Genomic DNA, 26,938 nt, shown 5'->3' on the forward strand with positions numbered 1-26,938 from the left:
ACGTTGCCATGGTCATGTTCTCGCAGTGAGAACATGAACCATCCACGAACGCTGCCTCCATGTGGGTCGCTCCCAGACACGAAAGACAGTGATCATGACCGTCTGAAGTTGAGAGGTAACGACCGCAACCAGGAATAACACACAATCGGAAAGGCATCTTTAAAAAGACACGTCTTTAAAAAGATGTTCCGTCTGTGCCGCTCTTTTAGAGAAATATACTCTTTCAGAAAATATACTCTCTTTTTTCTGCCAAAGCGCCCAGGGGTGTTCTCTGCAGTGCACCAGTGCAGAGGAGGGAGAAACCGCTGAAATGCACCGTCAGATCCAGCAGAGGTGAATGAACATTGAGAATTCAGCTTAATGAGCATGACCATTCAGCTCCGAAGAGAAAATCTGAATGAGTGGTTGAATACCAGCTCCTTTTATACCCGTATGTCCAGGGGGTTGGCATGCAAACACCACTCGCCAATTTTCATTGGCCTTTTATCAAAGACCAGAGGTGTCTCTGGCTCCCAAGAGTGGCTCCAAAGACATCGACACAACGTCGAGTGGGTGACAGATAGGGAACCTAAAGACACAGCTCTTTCATGAGCACTTGACCCTACCCTAATAATGCACAATCTGCTTCAAAAAAAAAAAAAAAAATAATAATAATAATTTTATATATATATATGTATATATTTTCCATGGCCATTCAAAATAACAGTAATAGTAAATGAAGGTACACTAATGGCATCAAATATTTTATTTTAGTACATGGACATTCAAAAGAATGTTGGAAATGTTTATTTATTTATATATATAAAGAACCAGTCTGGCCACTCTCTGTTGACCTCTCTAATCAACAAGGCATTTCTGTCCACAGAACTGTAGCTCACTGGATGTTTTTAGTTTTTGGCACCATTCTGAGTAAATTCTAGAGACTGTTGTGTGTGAAAATCCCAGGAGATCAGCAGTTACAGAAATATTCGAACCAGCCCATCTGGCACCAACAATCATGCCACGCTCCAAATCACTGAGATCACATTTATTCCCCATTCTGAAGGTTGATGTGAACATTAACTGAAGCTCCTGACACATATTTGCATAATTTTATGCACTGCACTGCTGCCACATGATTGGCTGATTAGATAATCATTTGGATGATTGCTGGTGCCAAATGGGCTGGTTTGAGTATATCTGTAACTGCTGATCTCATGGGATTTTCATGATCTTTCTAGAATTACAGTTGCGATGCACAGTGCAAGCAATTCTTTGCAAAAAATTGGATCTGGGATGTGACATCAAAAGCACAGCAATATCTGTGTGACTATGTTGAACTAACAGTGTTCATGCTGTCTTCATGTAATTTCCTTCAAGATGTTAGTTTTCTACCAATATACTGTATATTATTGACCATGACCCACAAGTGAAAACTAAAACACTTTTTGTAGCAACTCTGGATAAGACTGTCAGCCAAAAGCCTTACATGTAAAAGCAATAATAATAATAATGAATCTTGTCTGTCTGGTCCCTCTCTTTCTTTCCTCCTCTTTGATTCCTTTAGGTTTCATTTCTTTGTTAAAGGAATATTCCGGGTTCAGTACAAGTTCAGCTCAATCGACAGCATTTGTCGCTTAATACTGATTACCACAAAAATTTATTTTGACTTGCCACTCCTTTTCTTTAAAAAAGCAAAAATCGAGGTTATAGTGAGACACTTACAATGGAAGTCAATGGGGTCAATCTGTAAACATAAAATACTGTTTCAAAAGTATAGCCACAAGATATAAACAATATGTGTGTTAACATGATTTTAATGTGATAAAATCAATTACTAACCACATCTGTGTAAAGTTATAACCAATTTTACAACTCTGTTGCCATAACAACATAATGCAGTAAACTCTAAAACAAACAAAACCTTGGAAATTATGATTTAAACAAATTTAATGCTCAAATAATACATGTGTTTTAACTGAAGAATTAATGTAAGTGCTTTTATTAAATTATAAGCTTCACATTTCTGCCTTTAAACCCTCCAAAGATTGACCCCATTCACTTCCATTGTTACTGCCTCATTGTAACACAGATTTTTCCTTTTCTTTTTAAGAAAAGGAGGAATGAGTCGAAATGTATTTTTGTGGTAATCAATATTATATCACAAATGCTGTCAATTGAGCTTAGCTTGTTTTGAACCCAGGACATTCCTTTAACTTTCATTCCCAGAAAAGAAGCCACGCCCCCCTGATTAGCCACAATAATCTGCATTTAAATATACAGTACATGCAATCAATAGCCCTGGGTGTGTTTTTGTCACGTATATATATGAATTCAAAAGCAAAAGTACTTGATTAAAACCTTATCAAGGTATTACTTGATTGAAACTGAAATTTGGTTATATTCTCTGTCATTCCTGAACTCATCAGCTGTTAACTTGAGAACTGTTGCAACCAGATCACTGAGTCGATTTCAGTCAGACTAAAGCATTTATATGAGATTTTAAAAAGACAATGTATTGTTTTAGGCTGACTGAAATCGATCTTTAGACTCATGATGCACACTGTAAACAAAGAGACATCTCTGATGCAGTAAAAATGAGGACGGGTGTGCTGATCCCTGTAAGATAAACATTTAATAGACCTGCTGTCAGTGCGCAGAGTTACTGAAAACAGTAAGGAATTGGTATCTCTTTAAATGACATCTTAAAACTCACATAAATAAGAGGAGGATTGTTGTTTTTCTCTAAATGAAGAAATTAACCATTTTTGCTAAATAAAAACCTTGATGCAATGCAAAGGTTTGGAGGTAGTAATAATGAGAAATAATGGAAAATGTGCCTTTGTGTTTGTGTTATTGTTCTGAAGTGAGTTGGTCTAATGTCTCCTTTGACTTCCTTCTCATTACTGAACCCGAGACTACCTGAAGGAGGTGGTCTGAGTTCGGTTGCACTGGGACTGTGGCGTGCTTTGCATGAGTGAGAAAGCAACCTGTACTCGGGTCCGCTCTTGTTCAGGAAGTAAAATGACTTTTGCTGATTTAAGCATGATGACATCATCAGTTGCACAAAAACAAACACACGCACATGCATTATGAGTGGCAGGGAAACGCTGCGGGACACAGAAAAGGTGAGTTGCCTTTTATATATGTGAGTGAGTGTGCAACCAGCTGTGTCCTCAAAAAAAAGGTTTGTGAGCATCAGATATAGTCTCCTCCCCTGGACATGTACAACTGCTGAATTACAGCATGCGCAGCACAGAGGTGTGCATAATGACACAAAATGAATAACAAACACAAAAATATAGTTACCATGTTTTCTAGGTGTAAAGAAGACAAATAAATTAACCAGTCACCGGTGTTGCTGGTCAATCCACAATACAGATTTTAGTGAATAAAGTTTGAAATTACCAACCTCCTGGTGGAGAAGATTGTCGACAGGAAGAGACAGTTTCTCGTCTTCTTTTTGCTTGTGAATAAACATATAAATCGCATAAGACATTGAACTAGGACAATAAAGCATAAAATGAATAAAAGTACATAACAATTTATTACATTTATTTATTTCATATTAATTTATTTCTCGCACTTACCGGGGTAATGTTGTTCTCTCAGACTTTCAGCTTAACCGACTAGCCGTTGAAACAAAGTGCTTGACAGTTCAAATTTAAAATGGACGCTCGATAAGACGAAAATAACCAGTGTTTACATGCTCAAGTTGTTATGATAAACACAGTCTTATGCATCTGTTGTTGAATTATGAGTCAAGATTAGACTGTACCGTAGACTGTACTGATACAGTATTGATATCTTCAAGAGGAAGGACATAGGGTGCTTTTCTAATCAAAATCAAAATTAAATGTGAATTTTCCTGCCGTATGAAATATAAGTGCAACAGTACTGTAGCTTTCAAAACTACTTGAAAAAACTTTGAATAATCTATATACATAATGCAATTTTTCTTTGCAAAACAGAACCTTTTTGGAATAAAGTGTTCTTTGGAATTAAGTAACCAACTCTAGGTTTCTAACTAGAACTCCAATGAACCCTTTTCTTTCTAAAAGTATGAAAACATACACTACAGTAAATTGACATATTTGGTACATGTCAAAATATTGACATTCTGGACAGGAACGTGATAATAAACTGCATCAATACTCAAGCATTATATCAACACGAAGATCAATGTATCAGTTTCTGACCCGGTTTTCCACGCATCACTGTTTTACTATATCCATGTAAGTTGTTACAGAAACATGATATAGAACAGTGACAACAACAGTGAAAACAACAACTCCGTCTTTCCTGCACTCGTCTCCATGACGCGAGCTTCACTGTCTTTTTCTCATTGGCTGTCGCTGCGCGATATCACTCTGCATTTGCATAAAGTTAAACTAATCTCAACTTTGTCGCCTCTCTTAACACGGCCACATCCTGTCGTCAGTGGTAGCTTTCACTCTTGTCGCTGGAAGTCAGCAGCGTTCATTGAAAATCAATGGTCTCCTGTCGCATCCAGTGACAAAATCGCTGACGATGTGAACGGGGCTTAATTCACACAGACGGTGATATTTATCCGTTCTGTCAGAGATACAAACAGCACTGTGGGAATAATTCATCAGATATGTTTTCATGGATGAATAAGGGAAGAAAAGGAGCTGAAAAGCTATGAGAAAATAGTTTTAAGGCATTAGAGGCAGATGCTGTGAGATGCTTTAAATTAAAGAGAAGTTGTAGAATGGAAGGTTGTAAAATAATGGGTAACTAAGACTACAGCCAGTGACAGTGTGGCTGGACCCAGCAGCAGAGTCAGTGATGCTGCTGATGACTGACATCCTTCCTCATCCTTATTTGAGCTTAGTAAGAAGGTTGGCAATGAAACTCAACTGGCAAACTTATGTGAAATCAGCATTAACCTTAGCCATTGTTCATCTCGAAGTGGTATGATTGGAAATATCGTAATGGGTACATCATAAAAATATTTGAGCATTTTCTGAAGTTCTCAGATTGTTAATTCCTGCACTTTGATGTTGTTGTCAGGTCCATAGTAGCCTTTCCCTATACATATTTTATGAACATATTTTTCTTTTGACTGCAGGTGGCTCTCCAGTAATACTTTGACACAGTAACTATATTTTTAATCAGTTGAGTTGTGTCAGGAACTACACCGGTCACCACATAAGCCTCTTTACAGGATTCCATATCTTTAATAGCAGCTTTCTCGTGTTCCAGCCATGTATTCTGATTGAACTGTGATTCTGAGGAGCAACGCTGGTCAGAGTGGAGGTGGCCAACATAGAGACATGATTATCAATGTGGCTTACTGGATACAGGTGACCTTTGTTATAGCCAGAATTCTCATAGTCCCTATAAACAGCCTGATTTGTACCACTATTATTACTACTGTCACCTTTAGTTTGCATACATGGCTCAGAATCTCCATCCAGCTAAAAGGTGTGAGAAAATAGTAAAATACATTTATTGATATAATTATTTCAAATGCATTTAATAGTGAAGTATGTGATTTTTTTTTGCCTATTAATATATTACTATCTGCCGATTAATCGGCTATAGACCTTTCCCTCCACCTTAGTTATTGGTATCAGCAAAATCCACTATTCTTAAAAGTACAAATAAACTAGTCTCTCAATTACTATGAGGTCATAAAGACTGCATGCACAGTACAATAATTACACAAGAATTATTAATATATGGTTTAAAATAGAGGTCAGCTGATAGTGGATTTTGCCGATACCAATAACTAAGGTGGTAGGAAAGGCCGATAATCGATTATTCAGCCGATAGTTTTTAAAATCATTTTATATTTTGCCAATCCCAATAACTAAGGTTGTGGGAAAGGCTGATAACTGATTAATTGGGCGATAGTTTTTAAAATCGATTTATAGAATGTAAAAAAAAAAAAAAAAAACATATTCTTTCCTTGCTATGATGGTCACAGACAAAGAGTCCTAAATGAATAAACCCAGATGCAGTTTATTGTTCAACCAAAATCCTCAAAATAACCCCCAAAAAATTATTTGGTGCATAACGTGGGACTTCTAAGGATAAACAAGCCCAAAAACACTGGGGACTCTTATTTTGAAATGACGAAATGATGAAAAAACTATTGTCAACTATTGCCATTCATTTATGATTATAACGATAGTTCCAAAAAGCAACTATCGGATATATCGGTCTACCTCTAATATGTACTGTAAGTGAACTGCTTAAAGTTAAAAGGTGATTCAAAATGTGAAAAAATAAAAAGAGAAGGTGACTATTCACAGCTTAAAATATACATTTTTAAATGTAAGATTAAACAACATTAACATATTGCATTCACTCAAATTGCATCTTAACATAAGTTACCAAAGGAAACACTATTAAATGACATCCTCAGTAGTAAACAAAGAAAAACTGTATTTGTTTCTAATTCTGCTCTTTTAAAGCATTTGTAAGACCCAATAATGTTGTAATTTGGTTTAGTGATGTTACTGAAGTGTTTTTTCAATGTCATTTGGCTAAACACATGGAAACCACCAATATAAAGCACTACTCGCATACCAAAATGAAAAGCAGTTATGTGTTGTGTGTGTGTTTAGCAGGATTTGAACTGGATTTGGGAACAGGTTTTGGTATGTCATGTTTCATGTAGAAACAGTAGGTAAATGAAATACAGACAAAATAAACATAAATAAAATTGCAAATATTTAATGTGAAAACAAAGAGGGCATATAACTTCCTCTAGCTACTGTTGTTTGTCAGATGTGCCACGTATGTCCTGTGACCGTGGAGGATGTTGCACCCTATCGGGGAGACTGGGGCTAGTCGTCACATGCGGAAGGGCTGTATCTCAGTAATGGTAAGTTTGGTAAGACTTTACAATAAGGTTCCAGTTGTTAACATTAGTTAACTATATTAGTTGACACGAACTAACAATGAGCAATAATTTTACAGTACTAATTAATCTTGGTTAATGTTAATTTCAACATACTAATACATTTTTAAAATCCAAAGTTGCATTACTTAACATAAGTTAATGCACTAATGTATCTTTATTAACTAACATTAATAAAGATTTATAAATGCTGTAAACAATATATTGTTAAAATTGTTAGTTCATGATACCTAATACTTTAACTAATGTTAACGAATGGAACTTTATTGTAAAGTGTTCCCATAAGTGTTTGAGCCAAAAGTCCAATTGCACAAATGCTTGTTTTCTCTAGCAGTGGTTATTAATTTTGGTTTCAAACACCTGGTTCAAAACTGTTGTACATCTGAACAGTATTTATGCTCCCAACTATCCTTGCCAGTAGTAATCCTACGTCAGCTTTACTGTTTGTATCACTCTGCTTGACATTCTAAACCTGAGTACTGAGCGAGAATTTGATTCATACCTGTGAAATTACACATTTATGAAATCACTGTCTTTTGTGTTATGAGTGAGTTTCTGGTGAGAGAGAGTATGCTTTGTCAGTGAGCCTATTTACTCAGTCAGAACATTGCAATTAGCCACTTTCTTGTGTCCATGTAAATGTAGTCTGTATTGGAGTCTGTGGAGCTTATACAAAGCCAGTGAATGCATTATTTTGCTACTGAGAAAATCCTGAAACTGTAATAACACATTCTGTCACACTGCACATGCAGTCTTCAGTAATCCCAAACTCACAAAAAAGATGACTCATTGACAATTTGTTTCTCTGTCTTTTCTCGTTGTATTTTTTCCTTTACATTTTTCTTTAGACATTCCAGAGGGTGGAAGGTTAAGACTTTCCAGTGAGCATCATTTACTCTGCTCTCATAAATGCAAATAATAAAAATAAAAACTATTAACAAAACAGGTTATTGTAACAAGGTTGTATTGTTTAGCAAGCCCCTGCTTCTTTTGCTCACACACACACATTTATCACAATCAAGTAGTCCAAGTATAAGGACAGAAAAGTACAGTGTCTATCCCCGATATGATGTTTTGTTCCTGACGTATGAGTTGGCATACTGGTGTCCAATGACCATGCCGGTAAGTTAAATAATGAGACACTGTGTCAGACGAGTCAATGAGAGTTCAGTTCGTGATGATGACATGAAGAGATCGACGTGTTCTAAACGAAACTGACGCTGATGAATGTCGTGGATGTGTGCACATAACGATGAAGTAATGTCTGAGACTGAGACAAGAATTTACTCATCTTCATTGTCATCATTGTTGTCATCATCATCATCGTCGTCATCATCATCGTCGTCATCATCATCATTATTGTCTTCATCGTCATCATCATCATCATCATCATCAGGATCGATTTTTCCTTCTATTACATCTTCGATCCAGGTGTCGAGCTCTTCAGCAGTGGGCATATCCTCCTCATCATCCATCTCCATCCACACACTGTCAGCCTAAGATACGCACACATAACATGAATGAGAAACACACTTCTCTCGAATTCCAAGCATCAATTTTAGGGCTGTTGATTTAACGTGACAAATTATATTAAAACAAAAAAGGCTGTGGTGGTTGTGTATATAGACATAAAAAGAAGTAAAGCACAAATTCTCCAATTCAAAATTCTGCTATAATACACTATAACGCTATAAAACCACTATAAAAACATATCAGTCAAATATACAAATTTTAACCAATAATTTATACATTTCAAAAAATGTATAAACATTTATTGAAACATTTCTATAAACAGATTTAGATTTATGATCATAAAATACATATATGAAAGCTGTCCTTGTAAAGAAATTACTGCGCTCCTGAAATAATAACATACAAAAAGCTAGTAACGGGTGGATCTACCATCTACCACCCCAGTATAAGTATACAAATGTATACAATATAAATGTAAGATGTTGACATAGTGTAGGGGTTTATTCGTGTCGAACTGCCTCAACTCTCACCGGACACACAAATAACCACATAGACTGATCGTGTGATTGATTACAGTGGCAGCTAATCATGTGAAAGTATATCAGTGATCAATTGCTTGATAGGTCAAAGAAGCGGCCAGTAGCGTGATGGGTTACAGCAGCAGCCAATCGCGTACTTGCTGCTGCAGTGCATGTGCAGTGTTTACTTACTCGTGAGCTTACGTTTTTTTTTCTCCCTTTTTCTGCCCAATTTGGAATGCCCAATTCCCAATGCGCTCTAAGTCCTCACAGTGGCATGGTGACTCACCTCAATCCGCGCAATCTTATCACGTGGCTTGTTGAGCGCGTTTCCGCTGACACATACCGCAGCATTCACACACAGCTCACCACGTGCCCCACCAAGAGTGAACCACATTATAGTGACCACAAGGAGGTTACCCCATGGACTCTACCCTCCCTAGCAACTGGGCCAATTTGATTGCTTAGGAGACCTGGCTGGAGTCGCTCAGCACGCCCTGGATTCGAACTCATGACTCCAGGGGTGGTAGTCAGCGTCTTTACTCGCTGAGCTACCCAGACCCCCCCAAAGACTTATGTTTTTTGAGCTTATATCCTCAACCACAACAACAATATGACAATATGGACAAATACATGGAGAAAAAAGAGGTAAGAGTTTAATTTCTCAGTTTTTTTCAAGTCTTCACTGAATGATTATTTGATATATTGCCGTCAATTGAGACATGTCCTGAGCACTTTCTGAAATAGCTTTCGTCAGGTATATGTATAATCCAGATGAAACATCTCCAGTTCTTGAGTAGGAGTTTCTATTTCATCTGATCTGTGTATGTTTTGATTGGCGATCCAGTGCTGGAATGTGTTATTTTGAATTTTATAATAAATGTTTGTTGTGGCTGTTATCAGTGTCGTTTGGTGTCAGCAGTTTTTTCAACAGCTTGAGTTTTGTCTTTATCTCCCTCTCTCTTAATCACTCTCAGGATCTCGTCACGAGACTAATTTGCATAAACGCATGCGATTGGATAGGACGCAGCCCCGGGCTGGTGTTTCTTCACCACAGCTAGAGACAGAGACTGGCTGCGCTACACTAGGTAAATGGCGCCCAGTCGACCATGTTTGAAAACTGTCTGAAATTAATTTACTGACTTCGATATCGTTAAGTTTGGTGGTGTTCCGTCCGTATTGACCCTTTGCTGGGTCCAGACACGGACTACGGTCCGCCAATTGAGTATGACTGCACTAGACCAATCAGTCATGTTCTTGATTAAATTGCTGATCTATGTGCTCATACTGACTAAAAAAATCCCAAGAGATGAAGAGATGGCAGATGTAGAGATGAAATTACCATATTATGTGAAATATCTATTTGAGTGCTTGAATCGGTCATTAAGAATGACTGTTCATCAAAATAGGTGATTTAAAAGAATCTTTTGTTGTGCATAAAATAATTAATATTCATGAGTTTCATGAATATCGTCAGTAGCAAATCAGTAGCACAATGGTTACTGCTGTATGTGTGATTCCTGTGGAAATGCAGTTGTATTGCAAATTCATGGATATTTATAATTTGATAGTGAGTCCAGTTATGAACTTGTACTTGGTGCAATGAAGCTTGGTACCTTAATCCATAAGATGAAAAATTTTAGATCCGCTCCTGGCTAGTATTAGTATTATCTTTTAGTAGTTATGCTGTTGTTAATCGTTTTAGGGACTGTTATTCATTTTCCGTATTTTAGACAGGTGATCAGTGATCAGCTCAGTTCACACAGCTCAAGCGGGGAAATCCCCAAAATCCCTGAGTTATTTAATACATTCTTTCTTGATTATTCTTTTTGAAAACATTGTTAGTGCACTGTTAATTTCTTACAGTATTATTTTTTTTCTCACATTTTTGTAAAAAGTGTTTCAATTAAAATCATTTCATTATCATCATAATCTTTTTCTTGTCATCTTCATTATTGTTAATGAAATATAAATACCCCTAAAATGTTCAGCATTTTTTTGGATAACCATATAAACAAAGAACATGATGGTTTTAAAATAACATTCATGAATTGTCATTAATTTTTCATGCATGCACTATTTTGACAGCACTTCACAGGGTGGAGTGGTATGCAGACAGGGGGTGCTGCAGCACCCTCAGCACCCCTACTTCCCACGGTTATGAACGCAAGAGCAGGGCATATTTTTTCTGCACCCTTTTTTAAAGGTTAGAGTATTCACACTGGGCACGTCAACAGTGAAACAAGAGTTTCCGCTCCTCGGTTTCTGAGTCTTTTTTTGCCACGCGTAATGAGCTGAACTTTGCATTACAAACCACATTATCTTTTGCAATACAGGCTTTTATGAAGCATTGTGAAATACTGGAGTGAACTTCTCACACCTTGTGCGAAACAAGACATCTTTTGGGCTTGATGCAATTTCCACACGCAGTGACAAGTACACAAACACACATTCTGCTCAGTAAAACTGAATGAATGATTTAAGTTTGTGTTCCCTTTTGTTAAATTAATCACCATTTGCATGTAATGTGATACCTCTACTTGTGTAAATTAAATTTAACATCATGCTTGTATGTACGCACTGCAGGCAAAGCACTTGCATGATAACTGTACATGTTTACTGGCACTGGAGACATGAAATATAATTCAACAAAATGATGCTCACATCCTCCACATCCACTACGCCGATCTGAGGAGACGAGAGGTCAATGCCGAAGGTCTTCTCCCAGTATGGCACCAGCTGCAGGGGACACACAGCGGTCAAAGGTCAGCATGGTTCATGTATAACAAGTGATTCCTGACAAAGTCATATGGCATAGTTCACTGTGAAATGTTGTATTTGCAAACAGATGTTCAATATCAACTCTAACCAGTGGTGTTGCACTGATCAGAAGATACTGTGAAAGCTCTTTAATATTCACAGCATAAATGCTGCTTTTGAATAATAAGGAATAGGTACAAATAGTTTTATAGACATTTAATTAATAATAAATAAAAAAGCTATATAGGAGAGTAACCTATAATTACACACTTTTTGGAACTCATCAAACTAGTTAGTGGCTGCAAGTGTCCTGAAGAGAGCAGCAGAGGGCTGAATCGTGTGTTGAAGCACCTGCTCTCTGTGTCATCTTCAAGAGCTCAGTAGCTCCAGTAGAGCATTTTATGAGTAACTTTCTGCATTTACTGTGAGATATTCTATTAGTATGAATCTTTAACAGGAACTTTTAACATTTAGGTTTATTTTCCTGACAGATGCTCTCATCAAAGAACTTTTGAAAAGTGTATAATGTGTTGTTTACTCTTCATCAGGTTCAATTCATCTGTGAAGATGCATCATTTCTATTTAACACAGAAAGTACTCACTGTGTGCTACTCTAATAACCTTGTGCGACCCCGCGTCCACATGTGTGGATGTTGTATTTTGGCTTCGCTATACGCAACACATCATTTAAATGAATTAAAACCGACTGAATACTGTTCGCAAGACTCTACACTGTCATTTAAGAGTAAAACTTCTGGTGCATCGAGTCACGTGACACAACATCATGACATTGATTTCCGTGAAGTGCTTCTATGGGTGCAGCGCCAACAAAAGTGCCTCTGGCAAGAAACCTCTCTATGTTTTTTGATTGAAACCTGTTTGGTTGTAAAGGGTAGCATCTCTAGTTTCATTTGATATGCAGCTTTAAAAAATCTGTTCATTTTTTGCCCGTTAGTGCGCTAATAAACATGATGTCCACATATGTGGGTTTTGGGACATTATTTCCTCAAAAGTTGAAAAAGCATGTTGGTTATTTTGAATAACTTTCAACATTAACACATCTGTGGGTCATTTCACTTCATTTGAATATACATTTTGTTATATTTTATTTTGTTATCACTGCACAATATGATTCTATTCATTAACAGTAGTAAATGTATTTCTATATATTCACTGTGCATATTCACATTGAGAATCAGTGGGTTTATCCAAAAGCTAAAAAATGTTGCTTTCAGAGTCTTTATATGGAGTTAGGATGAAAATAAGGTGCATTCCGAACTGTTCTGAGACCAGTGCAGACAGACAGCACACTGGAGGTTAAGTCATTCACTAAATAGGGAGCAAGGGAGCATCCTATAGTTCTCTATGCAGTTAAGTGCATTCACACCTAAAATCTGATCAAAAGTTCAGTTTCAGGCTGCAGATGATGTTTGGATCACTCAACATGTGTGGCAGACATGGGACAATGATAATCAGTACATAGATTCAGAATTTATAATGTAACATTTTATTTTAACATGGTTGACAGTGATTTGACAATGCTGGACATTACTTTGAATAAGAATTGTCAGATTTATAGAAAATCAGCTGTGATATCTGTAACGTCTCAAAAACATGAATAACCAACACTCCTGGAAACATAATAAAAAAATTTTTTCATCAAATATCTGACTTTGTATAGCTTAGTGTTATTTAAAATTTCACAACTTTTTAGGAAAACTATTTGCTCTAGAAGTTTATTTATTTTATTTTGTTTTATGCTTGTTTATTAGGTGCTACTAGTTACAAATCAAATAGGATAAGTGGAAAGTGCACACAGCAGACACACTCGGGTCTCAGGAGGATAAAGTAGTAATAATCAAATGCATATCAAATTAAAAATATAGAGTGCACCTTTTTCAAGACTGTATTTTTAACATAGAAAAGTTACTACATATGGCGTTACAGTGATCTGTTGAGCGTCATACCAGTGGGAAGTCGTCGGGATCAATCCAGATGATGCTCAGGTTTGGGTTCTCAGTGTTTTCTTGAGCCACTTCCTTCAGAATCTCCAGGAACTCATAACCGTCTGCACAAAAATTAGAGGTCAATCACAAATATGTCTGACTTACAGCGTAACTATATCAAATCCATCACAGATAGGCTGTAGGCTGTATTTACCAGGGTCGGACTCCTCTGCAAAGGCAACAATGTGTTGTCCTTTAATATCATCTTCCTAAAAGGGACAGCAATCACTGAGCTAGTAACAGTCATGATAAGGATGATAATTACACAGAAGAAATGCCATAAGATATACCTGTAGCACTTTATTTTACAGTACTGTACTACATGTATGTAAAAAAGTAAAACTATAAATTATTTTTTATAATGAAAGTACACGTTATGTAAAATAAAGTGCAACCAATATACCTGTATGGGTCACAGCACATCAGGGTTGAACAGAAAGTGCAGGGACAAAGACAAATTATGAAGTAAAAAAAAAACAAAACAAAAAAAACACAGACTATAAAAACATGATATTTTAATTTCAGTAAAAGGAAAAAAAATAGAACCCACTTTTTTTTTTTTTTTTTAATTTACATAACACATTAAAAAGTTATATAAATTGGCTTATATTCAGATGAACAACAAAAATGTAAACGTCTAATTTATACACAGTACTGTGCAAAAGTCTTAGGCATATGTTTCACACAAACATTTGTCTTAAGATGGTTATTTATATCTTCAGCTTAAAGTGTGTCAATAGGAAAAACACATTTTAGACTCCCAAACATTACTTTTGCAAATTGAATAGAATAGAATAGAAGAACAGGGAGCCCTGCAACAGATGGCATTGCACCCACAGTGCCCCCCACTGAACAGCGTGTCAGTCTGAGATTACATGAAGAGACAGAAGCAATTGAGACAGCCGAAATAGATAGAAGAACTGTAGCAAATTCTCCAAGAAGCTTAGAAACTCCTATCTGCCAACAACCAAGAAAAACTGTATCCAGGTGTACCTAGGAGAATTGGTGCTGTTTTAAAGGCAAAGGTGGTCACACCGAATATTGATTTAGCTTTTTTTATGTTTACTGGACTTTGTATGATGTTAATTGATTAATGGGAACTATTTATGTCATTATTTTTGAAGACATCCTCTCTATGCAACATTTTCACAAGTGCATAAAACCTTTGCACAGTACTGTATATTTTTTACATTTTATATTTCTTGAAAAATTACACACTCAAAACAGTCAAATCTATCAAATAAGTGACACATGCTACACACAGATGGCACTGTGTCCTGAGAATGACCTTTATACCAACAACAAAATAAGATAAAAGCTTACAAAACACATTTTTCATAATTTCTTATCATTTATGTAGTTCTAATATATTTCATATACATGAATCGTTAGCACACCAGATACTGTGCACAACTATATACTGTATGTAATGCAACATATTTCTACAGAATTATGTTCCATGATTGCATAAAATAAACTCTCTTCAAACGGTCATAATATTTGAAATGCACTCACAGCAGCATTTACAGATTGGTTGATAATGGATTGAGTTTATAAAGGAAATCTTACCCAGATCTCATACATGCTGTGGGGCTCCATTTTCCTCAGAGTAGGTCTGAAACAAGTAAAGGAAATCAGCAACAATGGCCATTTTCAACTGCTGCTTCAAAGTAGATTTTATCCAAAAATCCTACTGAAAGGACTTATGTGAAAAAGTCATTTTATCATGTAGGCATGACAATGCCGAAATACTGCTATTCTACAAATGTATTTTTTATTTTTTTTTAATTATTTTTTTTATCCCTAATCTGAGACTAATATGTCTGATTCTAACTCCTCATAGAGCTTTAAGGTATATCCACCAAACTCGGCACAGACCTTCAGGCATTTCTGACTAAGGTTGGTATGTCTTTTCTAACTAATTGGACGTACTATTTTCCTATATCTGATCATCAAATAACCCAATGGGCTATGCCATTACTCAATTCAATTAAGGGAATGAGTTTATTCAGTCAAGTGAGTAAAGTCAGCTTAAGCAATATAAGTAACTACACATTGCATGTATGATGGTAGTTTTTATTTTTATATGCAACATTTCTCAGGCTTTAGAATTGTGTTAAACGTGTGAGGATGTGTGTTCATCAACCTGTTATATGTCCCACATAGTCATACTGTATCAAGTTAAAACTGGTTTTGTTGATAGTTCAGAAATAACCTACATACATTTGTCATGTTTGTGTTTTGTTTTTGTTTTCATGTCTTTTATTTTCAAGTTTAGTTCCTGTTCCTTTCATGTCTTGTGATTTCCTGTTCCCTCATGTGATCTTGTCATGTGTTTCCCCTGTTCATGTGTCTTGTTTTCATTGGTTCATTGTTTGATTACTTTATTAGTCTTGTCTTTTCATTGGTTTAAGTTCATTTAGTCTTGTTATCTTGTTTATAGTTTAGTCTTGTGATTGGTTGTCTTGTTTACCCATTACCCATGTCCTTGTATTTAGCCCTCATGTTTGCCATTGTCTGTTGTCATGTATTGTGAAGGTAACTTTGTTTTGCCCAGCCCAGCCCAGCCCAGCCCCAGCCCCAGCCCAGCCCAAGTTCCTAGTCTAGTCTAGTCTAGTCTAGTCAGATCACGTTTGTAAAATAAATGCACTTGGTTTCGTCACTTCACCATCTTCATCATTGTCTTTGCCAGCATTGTTACAATATTACATTATATAATGCTTAAAAGATTATTAAAACTGCAGTGCTGCTCATATCCACCATTGAAATATGTTGCTTACTGTAAAAGAACCCGGAAGCTGTTGACGGCATTGTGACACAATCATTAATCAATATACACTGACAGAATGTTAAAATTTTGGCTTGGAATGTTCATGAATTCAAACACCAGCTTCAAATGTAAACATATACAAGCCAGCCATCCATCTATCAATCACCTGTTGTGTTCCTCGATGTAGTTTATGAGGTCGTCTTCAGTGTAGGGTTTGCCGGGGATGGTGACTGGTTCACTCATGAAGGGCTCGTAGAAATCCACCTCATTCAACTTTAGGTTTAATTTCTTAGCAATCTAAACACAGTGAGAGATAATACCACAAATAATGAATGAATGAAAGGCTCTTAAACACCTCTAGTCTGCTTTTAAAGGTTTTTTCTTTTTCTACTATATACAAATGTTAATTTGTTTGTGCATTGTAAGCAAAGAATTGAATATTTGAAAGTGATTAAACAGTACATCTGTGGTGGTAACATTATTACTCCAACAATTCGAAAAGAACATGGTGAAATTATATGAAATTTAATGTGGTCAACAACACCTTAAAATGTTTGTCAGTGAATCAGAATGAAGAATTCAACAGTGTGGTGTATTAACTGTATATCTTCTGTATTTACTTGACAATTAATATATGAAATCTGCAGATACGCAGGCATCATAGTCACATATTCATTTCCCTATTTAAGTGAATGAATGAGGTACCTTTGGTTCAAATGTGGCAAAGAACTTGATGAAGGGGTGGAATTCCTCAGCTGCATCATCATACTCAATGAAGTCTTAGGTAACAACAAAAATATACAAGATAAAGTTGTTAAATCTGTTAAAACTGAATTTTGAAAATATCGTAATGATTGCGTATGGTACAAGTATAATGGCATACTAACGTGGAGATTTCTCGCTTTTGAAAAACCCCATCAGTTTAATATCCTCCTCGATGTTATGAAAGCCTTTGAGCTCTCTCTCATTATTGATGATCTCCACAGGTTCCTCAATCACCTGAGAGAAGACCTCAGTCAATAATCAATAAACTGTAAGTGTGTGATTTACAGTATAATCATGATTCATGATCACTCACGTCATAGAGAAATTCCACCAGTGTGTCAGCCGCCAGCTCTCCATCATACTCAATGATCTCGTTATCAGCAAAGATGTAGATGCTGTCCACCTCATTCAGACCTGCCCAAAAACAATGTCTACCTTTAGAAAAGTTCTGCTTCAATGTCTGGACATGTTGTTGGTTGTGTCATTCAACAGATCTTAGACTGGATACTATATAAAACATTTTCACAATGTGATTTACCCAAGTAGAACATTTCCTAGATTCATATCCTTTATTGTTCCTTGAACTATATTTCTTTTAACCAGTCATAGCCCAAACCTTATCCCAAAGCCAAGTCTTGTGTAGCCAGACCTTTGAATAAAATATATGGTCCACATTACACCTTATTCTGGTCAAGAACCCCCACTCATTCAGGAACGGCCATATATTTGGCATATAAAGTTTTGTTTATTTATGTGCCACTTAGTGGTAGTTTCATATAAAATAATTTATACCACAATAAAAAAATAATAAAAATTTAAAAAAACAAAATTTAAATAATGATGTGGCAGTTACTGTGAACAATTGTACAGAAAACACACATAAAATGTGTAGAGATTCTAAGTACAGTGCAGAGCAGAAAATAAATATAGACTATTTCACAGAGATAACTTTCTGTAGGCATTCCGTCTACCAGAGTTTTTGGAAAAATCTATTTTTTCAAAATGGGACCGTTGGTCCGATTCGCACAAATGTTTTTCATGTATCATTTAGAGACCCTTAAGACAAAAAGATTTTGATCTGTCAAATCATTTAGAAGATTACTTTTTTGGCCATGGCCCAATTCACTTATCAACCTATATCTATTTGACCATTCAAAATTCTTTTGACAACTTTTTGACATGAGGGTCTCTAGATAATACATGCAAAATTTCAGGAGAATTGGTGTAATGGTTTATGAGGAGTTGAAAAAGTATGTATTTCAGAAATGCCGAACTCAAAATGCCGGACCTTTATAGGTATTCTGTAAGATATTTTACATTTTTAGAAAAATCTACTTTTTCAAACTCTTTCTAGACCATTTGTCTGAAAAACATAACATGTTGCATATATATCAAAATAACTTACTTTTACCAATTAAGTTTTTGGCCATGGCCCAATTCACTTACCAACCTATATCTTTTGAATAATTTAACAAATCATAATTATTTTCATTACTTTTTGTTATAAGCGTCTCTAGAAAACAGATGCAAATTTTCAGGAAAATTGGACTTACGTTTTAAGAGGAATTTGAAAAAGTATGTTTTTGGGAAACTCAAAATGGCAGACCCTTGTAGGGATTCCATACACCATTTTATGTTTTCAGAAAAATCTACTTTTTGAACTCTTTCTAGACCATTTGTCTTATATACACACAATTTTGCATGTATCATATGGAGACCCTAATGACATAAGTTTATCAAAATAATTTTGGTTTGTCAATTAATTTATAAAAAACAAAAAGCCAATAACTTTTTTGGCCGTGGCCCAATTCACTTACCAACCATATCTTCTGAATGATTTGACAAATCAAAATTATTTTGATAACTTTTTAACATAAGGGTCTCTAGATCATACTTGCAAAATTTCACGAAAATTGGACTTATAGTTAAGGAGGAATTTAAAAAAATATATGTATTTTTTTAAACTCAAAATGGCGGACATTTGTAGGGATTACGTCCGCCATTTTAAGGTTTCAAAAAATTTACTTTCAAACTCCTAGACCGGGGTCGGCAAACTTTTTGACAAGGAGTGCCATTTTTTATTTCCCTGGTCAATGCACTCGCGCCATTAACCGAAAGGGGATTTTGGACCACTCTGCCAAATTTGATGTCTCCAGTACCTATGGTTTTTGCTGCTTTGTAGAGCAGAAAAAGAACAAAAAAGCATCAGCCACTCAGATAAGAGTTTACCAAATCGAGAAAGTGTTTCCACTTTTGTTTGCAATATCCAGGATGTTGTCCTACTTGTGTTCAAATCACATTAAGCACAAGCAAGCTTTTACATATTTTAAGTCCAAAACCACATTCACCTTAAGGAGTCTGTGTATGTACAGAATGTGTGAAGGAAACTGTCCTCTATGAAGTGATATCAGAGTGCAGGCTTTTGAAATACAATACTTTATGAAGCTTTGGCATGAAGACGAAGTTTGCTTGACTATAACATTATTATCTTTATCCAAAAGAACAATTTCTGTGATATGAAACATTTATTTTGATTTGTTGTTCAGAATAGTGGCCATTGGAAGCTGAAGAAGGGAATTGTTTTACACTAATATGATTGAAAATGAAAGATTATGGATTTTATATCCAGTTATCAGGTTATAGGGTAAGAGATTACCCAGATTCTTAGCAACAGCAATGTCTTTCTTTGAATCCACCAGGCCGAATCCAATGTCCTCATCCTCAAGATCATCCAGCACCTGAGCGGCGAGCTGCAGAAACAGGAAAGAGTTAATTTTACTTTGTCAGGGAGCGCTTAAACCAGAGTTAAACACAGACTAAAAACATCTTAATGCAGAATGTTCAATCCTTCAGAAAAAAAAAAAAAAAAAAAAAGGAAAATTAGTTCACGCAAAAATAACATTTACTTACCCTCCTGTTGTTCCATACCCATAACTTTCTTAATTCCGTAGTAAGACACAACATTTTATTTTTTGAAGACTATCACTCTTTTTTAAATAAGTGAATGAGGACTGGGGCTGTCAAGTTAAAAAAAAAAAAAAAAAAGCACCTAAAATGTAGCATAGAAGTTGTCAATTTCTTCTGAAGTCATATGAAAGCTTTGTGTGCAGAACAGATCAGAACTGAACTCATTATTAACAGTGTTGAGTATAACTTAGAGTTCTTAGAGACTTTAGATAGAAGGTAAAAAAGTAGTGTAATATGTTATTTTAAAACTCTTGTAATCAGATTACAGTCTTTCAATGAAAGTAACTACTTTTAAGTACATTACTTCTGTTAAGCATATTTCTAAAATAATATTATGTATATTACATTTAAAATATAAATGTGTTCATTTGTACATCTATTTGTGTTTCTTTGACAACTGAAGTGTGTGTGACAATGAACAAGGAGGAAATATATTGTAGACATTATTTTTAATTTGTTGAGTGGAAAAAAAAATTTTTTCCATGAAAAGTTTTTTTTTAATTCATTTAAAAGTAATTATAGTACTGTGATCACGTTTTCAATTAAGTAATCAGTAAAGCAATCTGATTACAATTTTAGAGAAGTAATTGGTCATTTGTAATGGATTACTTATTTTGACTAACTTACCCAACACTATTGGATGTTAATTGAATGTAAGAACCAAATCAGTCTAATTTGAGAACAAATCCATCAAGTTTTGTGAACTAAATCAACTTTTTCAACAGCATGATTTGTTTACGAATTGGACATCGCTACTTCTCTCATGTACTCAGAACATGCTGAAAGAGAGCTAGATCAAATGTCAAGATTTTCAGTGAATAACAAGTTCAATTTCTGACTGTTCCTCACATAGTTGCAACTATTTTGATTCAGAAGACTTGGAACATAGTGCACGAGTCATATATACCACTTTTAGGATACTTTTATGATGTCTTTTTTGTTTTGGAGCTTGCCAGCCCCAGTCCCCATTGACTTTTATTATATGGATAAGAGTGGCCAGGACATTCTTCAGTGTGTTTCTCCTATTGTGTTCCAAAGAAGAAATAAAGGTGTAAAAGTTTGGAAAACATGAGGGTGAGTAAACAATGACAGAATTTTCATTTTGGGGTGAACAATCCCTTTAATAATCATGCTGTCCCTTAAGAATAGGACATTCTATGCTGCAGCCGTTAAACACAGTGACCCACTGAAGTGTGTGTTTGTGTGTGTGTGTGTGTGTGTGTGTGTGTGTGTGTGTGCGTGCGTGCGTTTGTGTGTGCTCACAGCCCAAACAACAAGACTCAAGGTTTTTAAAAGCAAAAAGCCAGCAGCACTGCCCTGCAATTTCTACTTCTGTAAAAAACAAAATACACCTGAAGATGGACAGCTTATTTGACCAATGGGAGGCCAAGATCAGGGCAGGGGGTGTGTCAAAGGTTGGAGACAGGGTAACAGGTGCAAATGTACAGCATACATAAACATACACACATTGACACGCCAATACACGCTACGACACACTATCAACAGAAATGATGCACATTCCACACTGTCCTCCATATAACTGCATATGTTCAGTTTCACATGTATACAAACACATGCCTGAAATGACCACGAACAAAAACATCACATCTACTTATATACCTTCAGCTCAGCTTTAGCTTCAATCCATTTTACAATTTAGTTTCTCAGTCTGTCCGAGGTAGACTTGGGCCGTACATGATGCGTTCTTGCGTTCCGTCTGTACAAACGCATAAGAGAATGCTTTTGGAGCGTCTCACTGTGATTTCGTCATGTTTCACTGCTTTTCAGCGTCTCTAGCCATTAACACTGTGTTTTTAGGATGCTGTGTCAAGTTAAATGTAGTTTGAAATATAAAAAAAACACATCTCGAGACATCTGCACTCTGCTCCGACCAGCAGTTGGTTTGTTGTGTGTACAGCTGTGCATTGCCTGTACAGCTGGAGTTGCGCTTACTGCCCCCTGCTGACTGAGACTTGCAAAAACATGAAGGTGACACCTCCGCTCGTTGGAAAATTCTTTATTACAGAATTGACATAAGGTCACAGGGTATGATTAATTGCATTACTTTTTACTTATTTTTATATAATTAATTGAATTAATGCACTTTATCTACAGCATTTCTTCTAACCACAAGAAATGAGGCAAGTTTGACAATGCACAAGCGTGAATCAGATTTGACAAGCATGGTGGAAGGGGAGATTATCAGTGATTAAAGACTTAAATTTTGGTTTGTTCCTCACAGTAAGCTACCGTCTAACTTCAGGAACCTTGGAATATAGTGCCCTAATCATATGGACTATTTATATCAACCTGGTCTCATAGAATCAAGTTACTATACCTACATTTTGCAAAATAATTTTTACGTGGCTCGTTTTACGTATCGTGGTAGTTTCCTGGTGAAATGAACACAAGAGGCGCTACAACAAATCGCAAGTAAAATGGCAGATTATCAGTTCATTTCACTTACTTTTCACCGTGTTCCTCACACTATGCTATCTCATGACATCTAAACACTTACTATAGCGCATGACTCGTACAGCAAAACAGTTTAACGTTTGCATTACATAACCAACTACTGTACATTTACAAGCTTGTTCAAGTGCAAACAACCTGTACAGTAGCTCAACTGATAGAGCACTGTACTTGTGATGTAAAGGACTGGGATACGAGTCCTGAAGAGCACGCAAGTCGACACATGAGCCATAGAAGTGTCATAGAAGCACCACAAAATGACGTGGTTGCTTCAGCGAATTGCGTTTCTTATCTCACATTTACTTTTAATGACACTATGTGTTAGGTTTAAGGTTTAGGGTAGGGAGGGTTTTGTTGATTTGAAACTCAATAGGGCATTAACCTTAAAAACCTCATCTGTTTGGGAGAACGTTTCACTCGCTTTTAGCGCCACTCAGTGGACATTTCACCTCAGAACTGCAGTGATAATTCTAATGAACCGCATAATGTCATTTAAAAAAAAAATGTTGCCACAGTCACATAATTTTCGTGAGATCAGGCTCACTTTTATTATCATTTCTTGTCATTTTTGGAGCTTGACAGCCCTAGTCCCCATTAAATTGCATTGTATGGAAAATAACAGCCTGATGATGAGTACTTAATGAGTAAATAGTTCATTTTCAGGTGAACTATTCCTTTAACATCCCTGATTGCAATAAACCAGAACACAAATGCACAAAACACAGCAAGTTTATTTAAAGCCACATCAGTCACAACGAGTCATCTCAGCTTTAATCCCTCAATTCATCAGAGCTTGTCCCCGTCTTCCCGAATGACAGCAAAATGTCAGCATTTAATGCAACCTGCTCTTGTTGAAGACAGTAGGACAAGCTCTGCTCCTCTCGAGGGAAGGCAATGCGTTCATGAACAGATGAATAAGTGGACAGATTTGTTAATTGCAGTAGCCGGTCACTTGTATTTGGTCTACATCACAGGAAGCACTGTCCAGTAAAACTCACTGCGACAGCTCTCACCGGCCACATCCAACACGCCTGAAGGAGCATCATTCATTCTCTCCATGGATCTTACAAAGCGTTCATACTGTATGTTATAAAGGACTTAAGTATGGACAGTGAGCAGCCCTAGAGAAGGAGGAAGGATGCCGTTCAGATATTTTGGATGAAGCTTTAGTGAAAAGCCAGACTTGAAAAAAACAGAGAAAGAGAAAAAATCTAAAAACAAGAAAACAAAACCAAAAGTAATTTGAGGGCCTGAACATACCTGATAGGTCAGGGCGGCAGGGCTTGTTAGCAACTGTAGAGAGAGGTCAGGTGACTCTTTAGATTTCAGCCCAGAATTATTCATAAGTACTCTTAGTCATAATTAAATAATAGAAAGAGAGACGAGACATCCAACAGACGCTCCATTTAATCTGAAACACCTTTGAAGAAATATGTTTCTCTGCTTCTAGACTGGGTTCTCAAATCCATCAAAAGTAGGAATGTCCTGATACTATTTATTTATTTTTTAGAACAAGTACAAGTTTCGTTTATTTTTTTCTCTCTGAATTCCAAATAGTTTATTTCAATTTTATCATCAAAATAGTGTTTAAATAGATGATTTAATCAAATGAAAATAGAACAATTAATTTTTAATATAATATTGTATTATTTCTATACAGAACCTCACCGCACAATCCAAAATCAAACATTGGAGTTCTTTTTTATCAAATAAAGTGCTTTATAACAGAGCTTCACAGATGTGAGATATTGCTTAAATATAATACAATTACTATTTATTTATAATAATAGTTATTATTAGTTGTAGTAGTATTACAGTGAATTTTACATAACTATACAGTAGTGATATATTTCTGTCTGACTTTTTTTCCATTTAAATTGAGCTTTTATTTTGACAGAAGCTCTTATTTTGAAGCCCTTTCCATTTCGTGTTTTGACGTTAGCTTCTCACTTCCTGTAAAGCAGGTTACTGTGACACAATGTTGTTTATTAAACCACAAAAGGCTGCTATTTAATTAAATAAATATGTAGTCTGTATGTGCCTCACGCTACAAAGTGAATCAGCGCTCTGCTCACAGTCATCTGCTACAAACAGAGCGTGCAATGCTCATGATGGTGTTTTACATCTATGAGTCAAGGATCTCTAAAAGGTTTGAGCACTTTGTGTCTTTTTGTCTGCACAGCACCGGCTCCACACGTTCACAAACATTCCCATTTGAACCGAGCAGCAAATGCAAACTATATATTTATTATTCATTAAATCGCAGCCTTTGTGCTTAAATAACCTCACTAGGACATAATGTGATTTAAATTTGTCTGCTGAACCTTTATCTAATGACATTCGTACATCAGATGGTATGTGTTAGTTTTTTGAGCATTTTTACAATATATAAGCACATAAGTACATAAGCGTGGTATCGGAACCAATTCTGATACCAGTATTGGTATCCAGATGTCCCTAATTAAAAGTCTCCATGAAATCAAGTTAGTTTTGTGGCTTTTATCCATGTCTATTAGCTTTAAGACCAAAAATAAGACCAATTTTTTGTTTTGCATGATGAGGTGTGGATCTTTACTAAAGCACTTCAACTGATCAAAAAAAAAAAAACAACAACAACAACAAAAAAAAAAATATATATATATATATATATATTATGGTATGTTGAAAAGTAATTGTTCTATTTTCCTCTAATCAAAGTTTTATTCATTCATTTGCTTAAACACTATTTTGATGATGAAATTGATTAAACTTTTAAACAGAATAGAAATATATATATATATATATATATAATTTTTTTTTTTTTTTTTTTTTTTTTTTTTTTTGTGCTATCGAAATTGGTATGAAGAATCGTGACAACCCTGCTCTCTAGAATGACAATGCCACATGAAACCAGGGGTCCAAGTATTGGGTGGTCCAGTTAGCCCCTGCCGTAAGATGCCACCAGCTGGTTCTAAATAAATTTTTCTCCATTGACAGGCATTTAAAGAATCTGTGTATTTAGATGAAATAACTATATTTATTTCTATTATATTAAATGTGGTAGATATTAAGTGCTCAGTTTTTTTGAATAGCTTTTAAAAGTGAAAACGTTTTGTTACCCTGTCTGATACCTGTCACTAGTGAAGTGTGCATAAGCTAATCTGCTTTATAAAATGAATGTTGCTTTACAGATAGTTGATTTGCAGTGTGTTTAGCTGTGAAAAGATGACAGCTGAAATGACTCAGCTATGATTAATAATGGAGAGCATGTGTTCAGAAAGACAGACGCTTACAAACTCTCTGAAAAACATTTCGGTGAACTCATTTAACACCAAGAACACTTGGAACATTTTGACACAATCATAAAAGTTTTGTGTGAAAGGAGCGCAGAGATCAGCGAGAGGTCGAAATCAAGCGATATTATTTTATATGGTGATTTATATGTGAATAAGAGTCATCCCCGAGTCTAATTTTCCCATCAAGAATGTTCCCTTGTTTGTAAAATTGAACACAACTGCAGAGGTCTGACCTTCACTTCAAAAGCGAATGGGTTCGGGAAATCACAGAACTGTAAGGAATAATAGCTGATTTCCATTTCTAAGCTTCCACCGAAAAATGTCAATTAAATCTGTGACCTTTTGGTTCAGAGCTCAAATGATTTAATTATAGTTACACTAACAAAAAACACTAAAACGTGCCATGGTACTACCCAGAGGTTAAACCTGTTAGTGACATACAGTGACATCAAACAATAAAATCACTGCTGGTGTGAACGAAGCTTAAAGTCAACAGCTACCGTCTGACATATCTTCTGTTTTGAGTATGATAGACCATTTCTGCCACATTAAAAATATATAATCAAAAATTGTCAGAATTTGGAGATAGAAATTCATAATTTTGAAATAAAAGTCATTTTTTGACAACAAAGTCATAATAAATAAATAAAATAGATAATTTTGAGATAATAAGTCAAAGTTTTGAGGAAAAATGTCAAAATTATGAGATTAAATCAAAATTATGAGATGCTAAATCAAAGAACTTTTATCTCATAATTTAAAAAAAAAAAAAATTCTCTCATAAATTCCCCTTTTTAATCTCATAATTATGGGTTTTTAATCTCAAAATAATGCAATTTTTCTCTCATAATTATAACTTTTTATCTCACAATTCTGACTTTTATATCTCAATAACGACTTTTTTCTGAAAATTATTAATTTGTATATCAATTTTATTACTTTTTGATCTCATAATTTTGATTTATGTAATCTCATAATTATAACTTTTTTAATCTAAAAATAATGCAATTTTTATCCCATAATTTTTGACTTTTTATCTCATAATTATGACTTTGTTATCT

The 26,938-nt window shown here is 35.5% G+C and overlaps 1 protein-coding gene and 1 pseudogene across 2 annotated transcripts in view; both read right to left on the reverse strand.

Annotated features, from left to right (window-relative positions):
* Positions 1–4,855: 4,855 nt before the first annotated feature.
* On the reverse strand, positions 4,856–7,989 carry LOC127443182 (nuclease-like; annotated as a pseudogene).
* The window catches only part of LOC127441949 (calsequestrin-1-like), a 35,314-nt gene continuing 14,323 nt past the window's right edge, over positions 5,948–26,938 (reverse strand). Inside the window, exons 2-12 of one of the 2 annotated variants that reach the window (XM_051699549.1) lie at positions 23,863–23,895; positions 19,820–19,913; positions 17,477–17,577; positions 17,286–17,397; positions 17,104–17,177; positions 16,565–16,695; positions 15,198–15,243; positions 13,783–13,837; positions 13,590–13,690; positions 11,527–11,601; positions 5,948–8,367 (exon numbers count right to left, since the gene is read on the reverse strand). In XM_051699549.1, coding sequence (XP_051555509.1) covers positions 8,155–8,367; positions 11,527–11,601; positions 13,590–13,690; positions 13,783–13,837; positions 15,198–15,243; positions 16,565–16,695; positions 17,104–17,177; positions 17,286–17,397; positions 17,477–17,577; positions 19,820–19,913; positions 23,863–23,895 — 1,035 coding nt within the window. In that variant the 3' untranslated portion in view covers positions 5,948–8,154. The remainder of the gene's footprint in view (positions 8,368–11,526; positions 11,602–13,589; positions 13,691–13,782; positions 13,838–15,197; positions 15,244–16,564; positions 16,696–17,103; positions 17,178–17,285; positions 17,398–17,476; positions 17,578–19,819; positions 19,914–23,862; positions 23,896–26,938) is intronic. The other variant, XM_051699559.1, reaches the window with a different exon arrangement.

The sequence above is a fragment of the Myxocyprinus asiaticus genome, chromosome 1, assembly GCF_019703515.2.
Source record: "Myxocyprinus asiaticus isolate MX2 ecotype Aquarium Trade chromosome 1, UBuf_Myxa_2, whole genome shotgun sequence".
Taxonomy (NCBI): Eukaryota; Metazoa; Chordata; class Actinopteri; order Cypriniformes; family Catostomidae; genus Myxocyprinus; species Myxocyprinus asiaticus.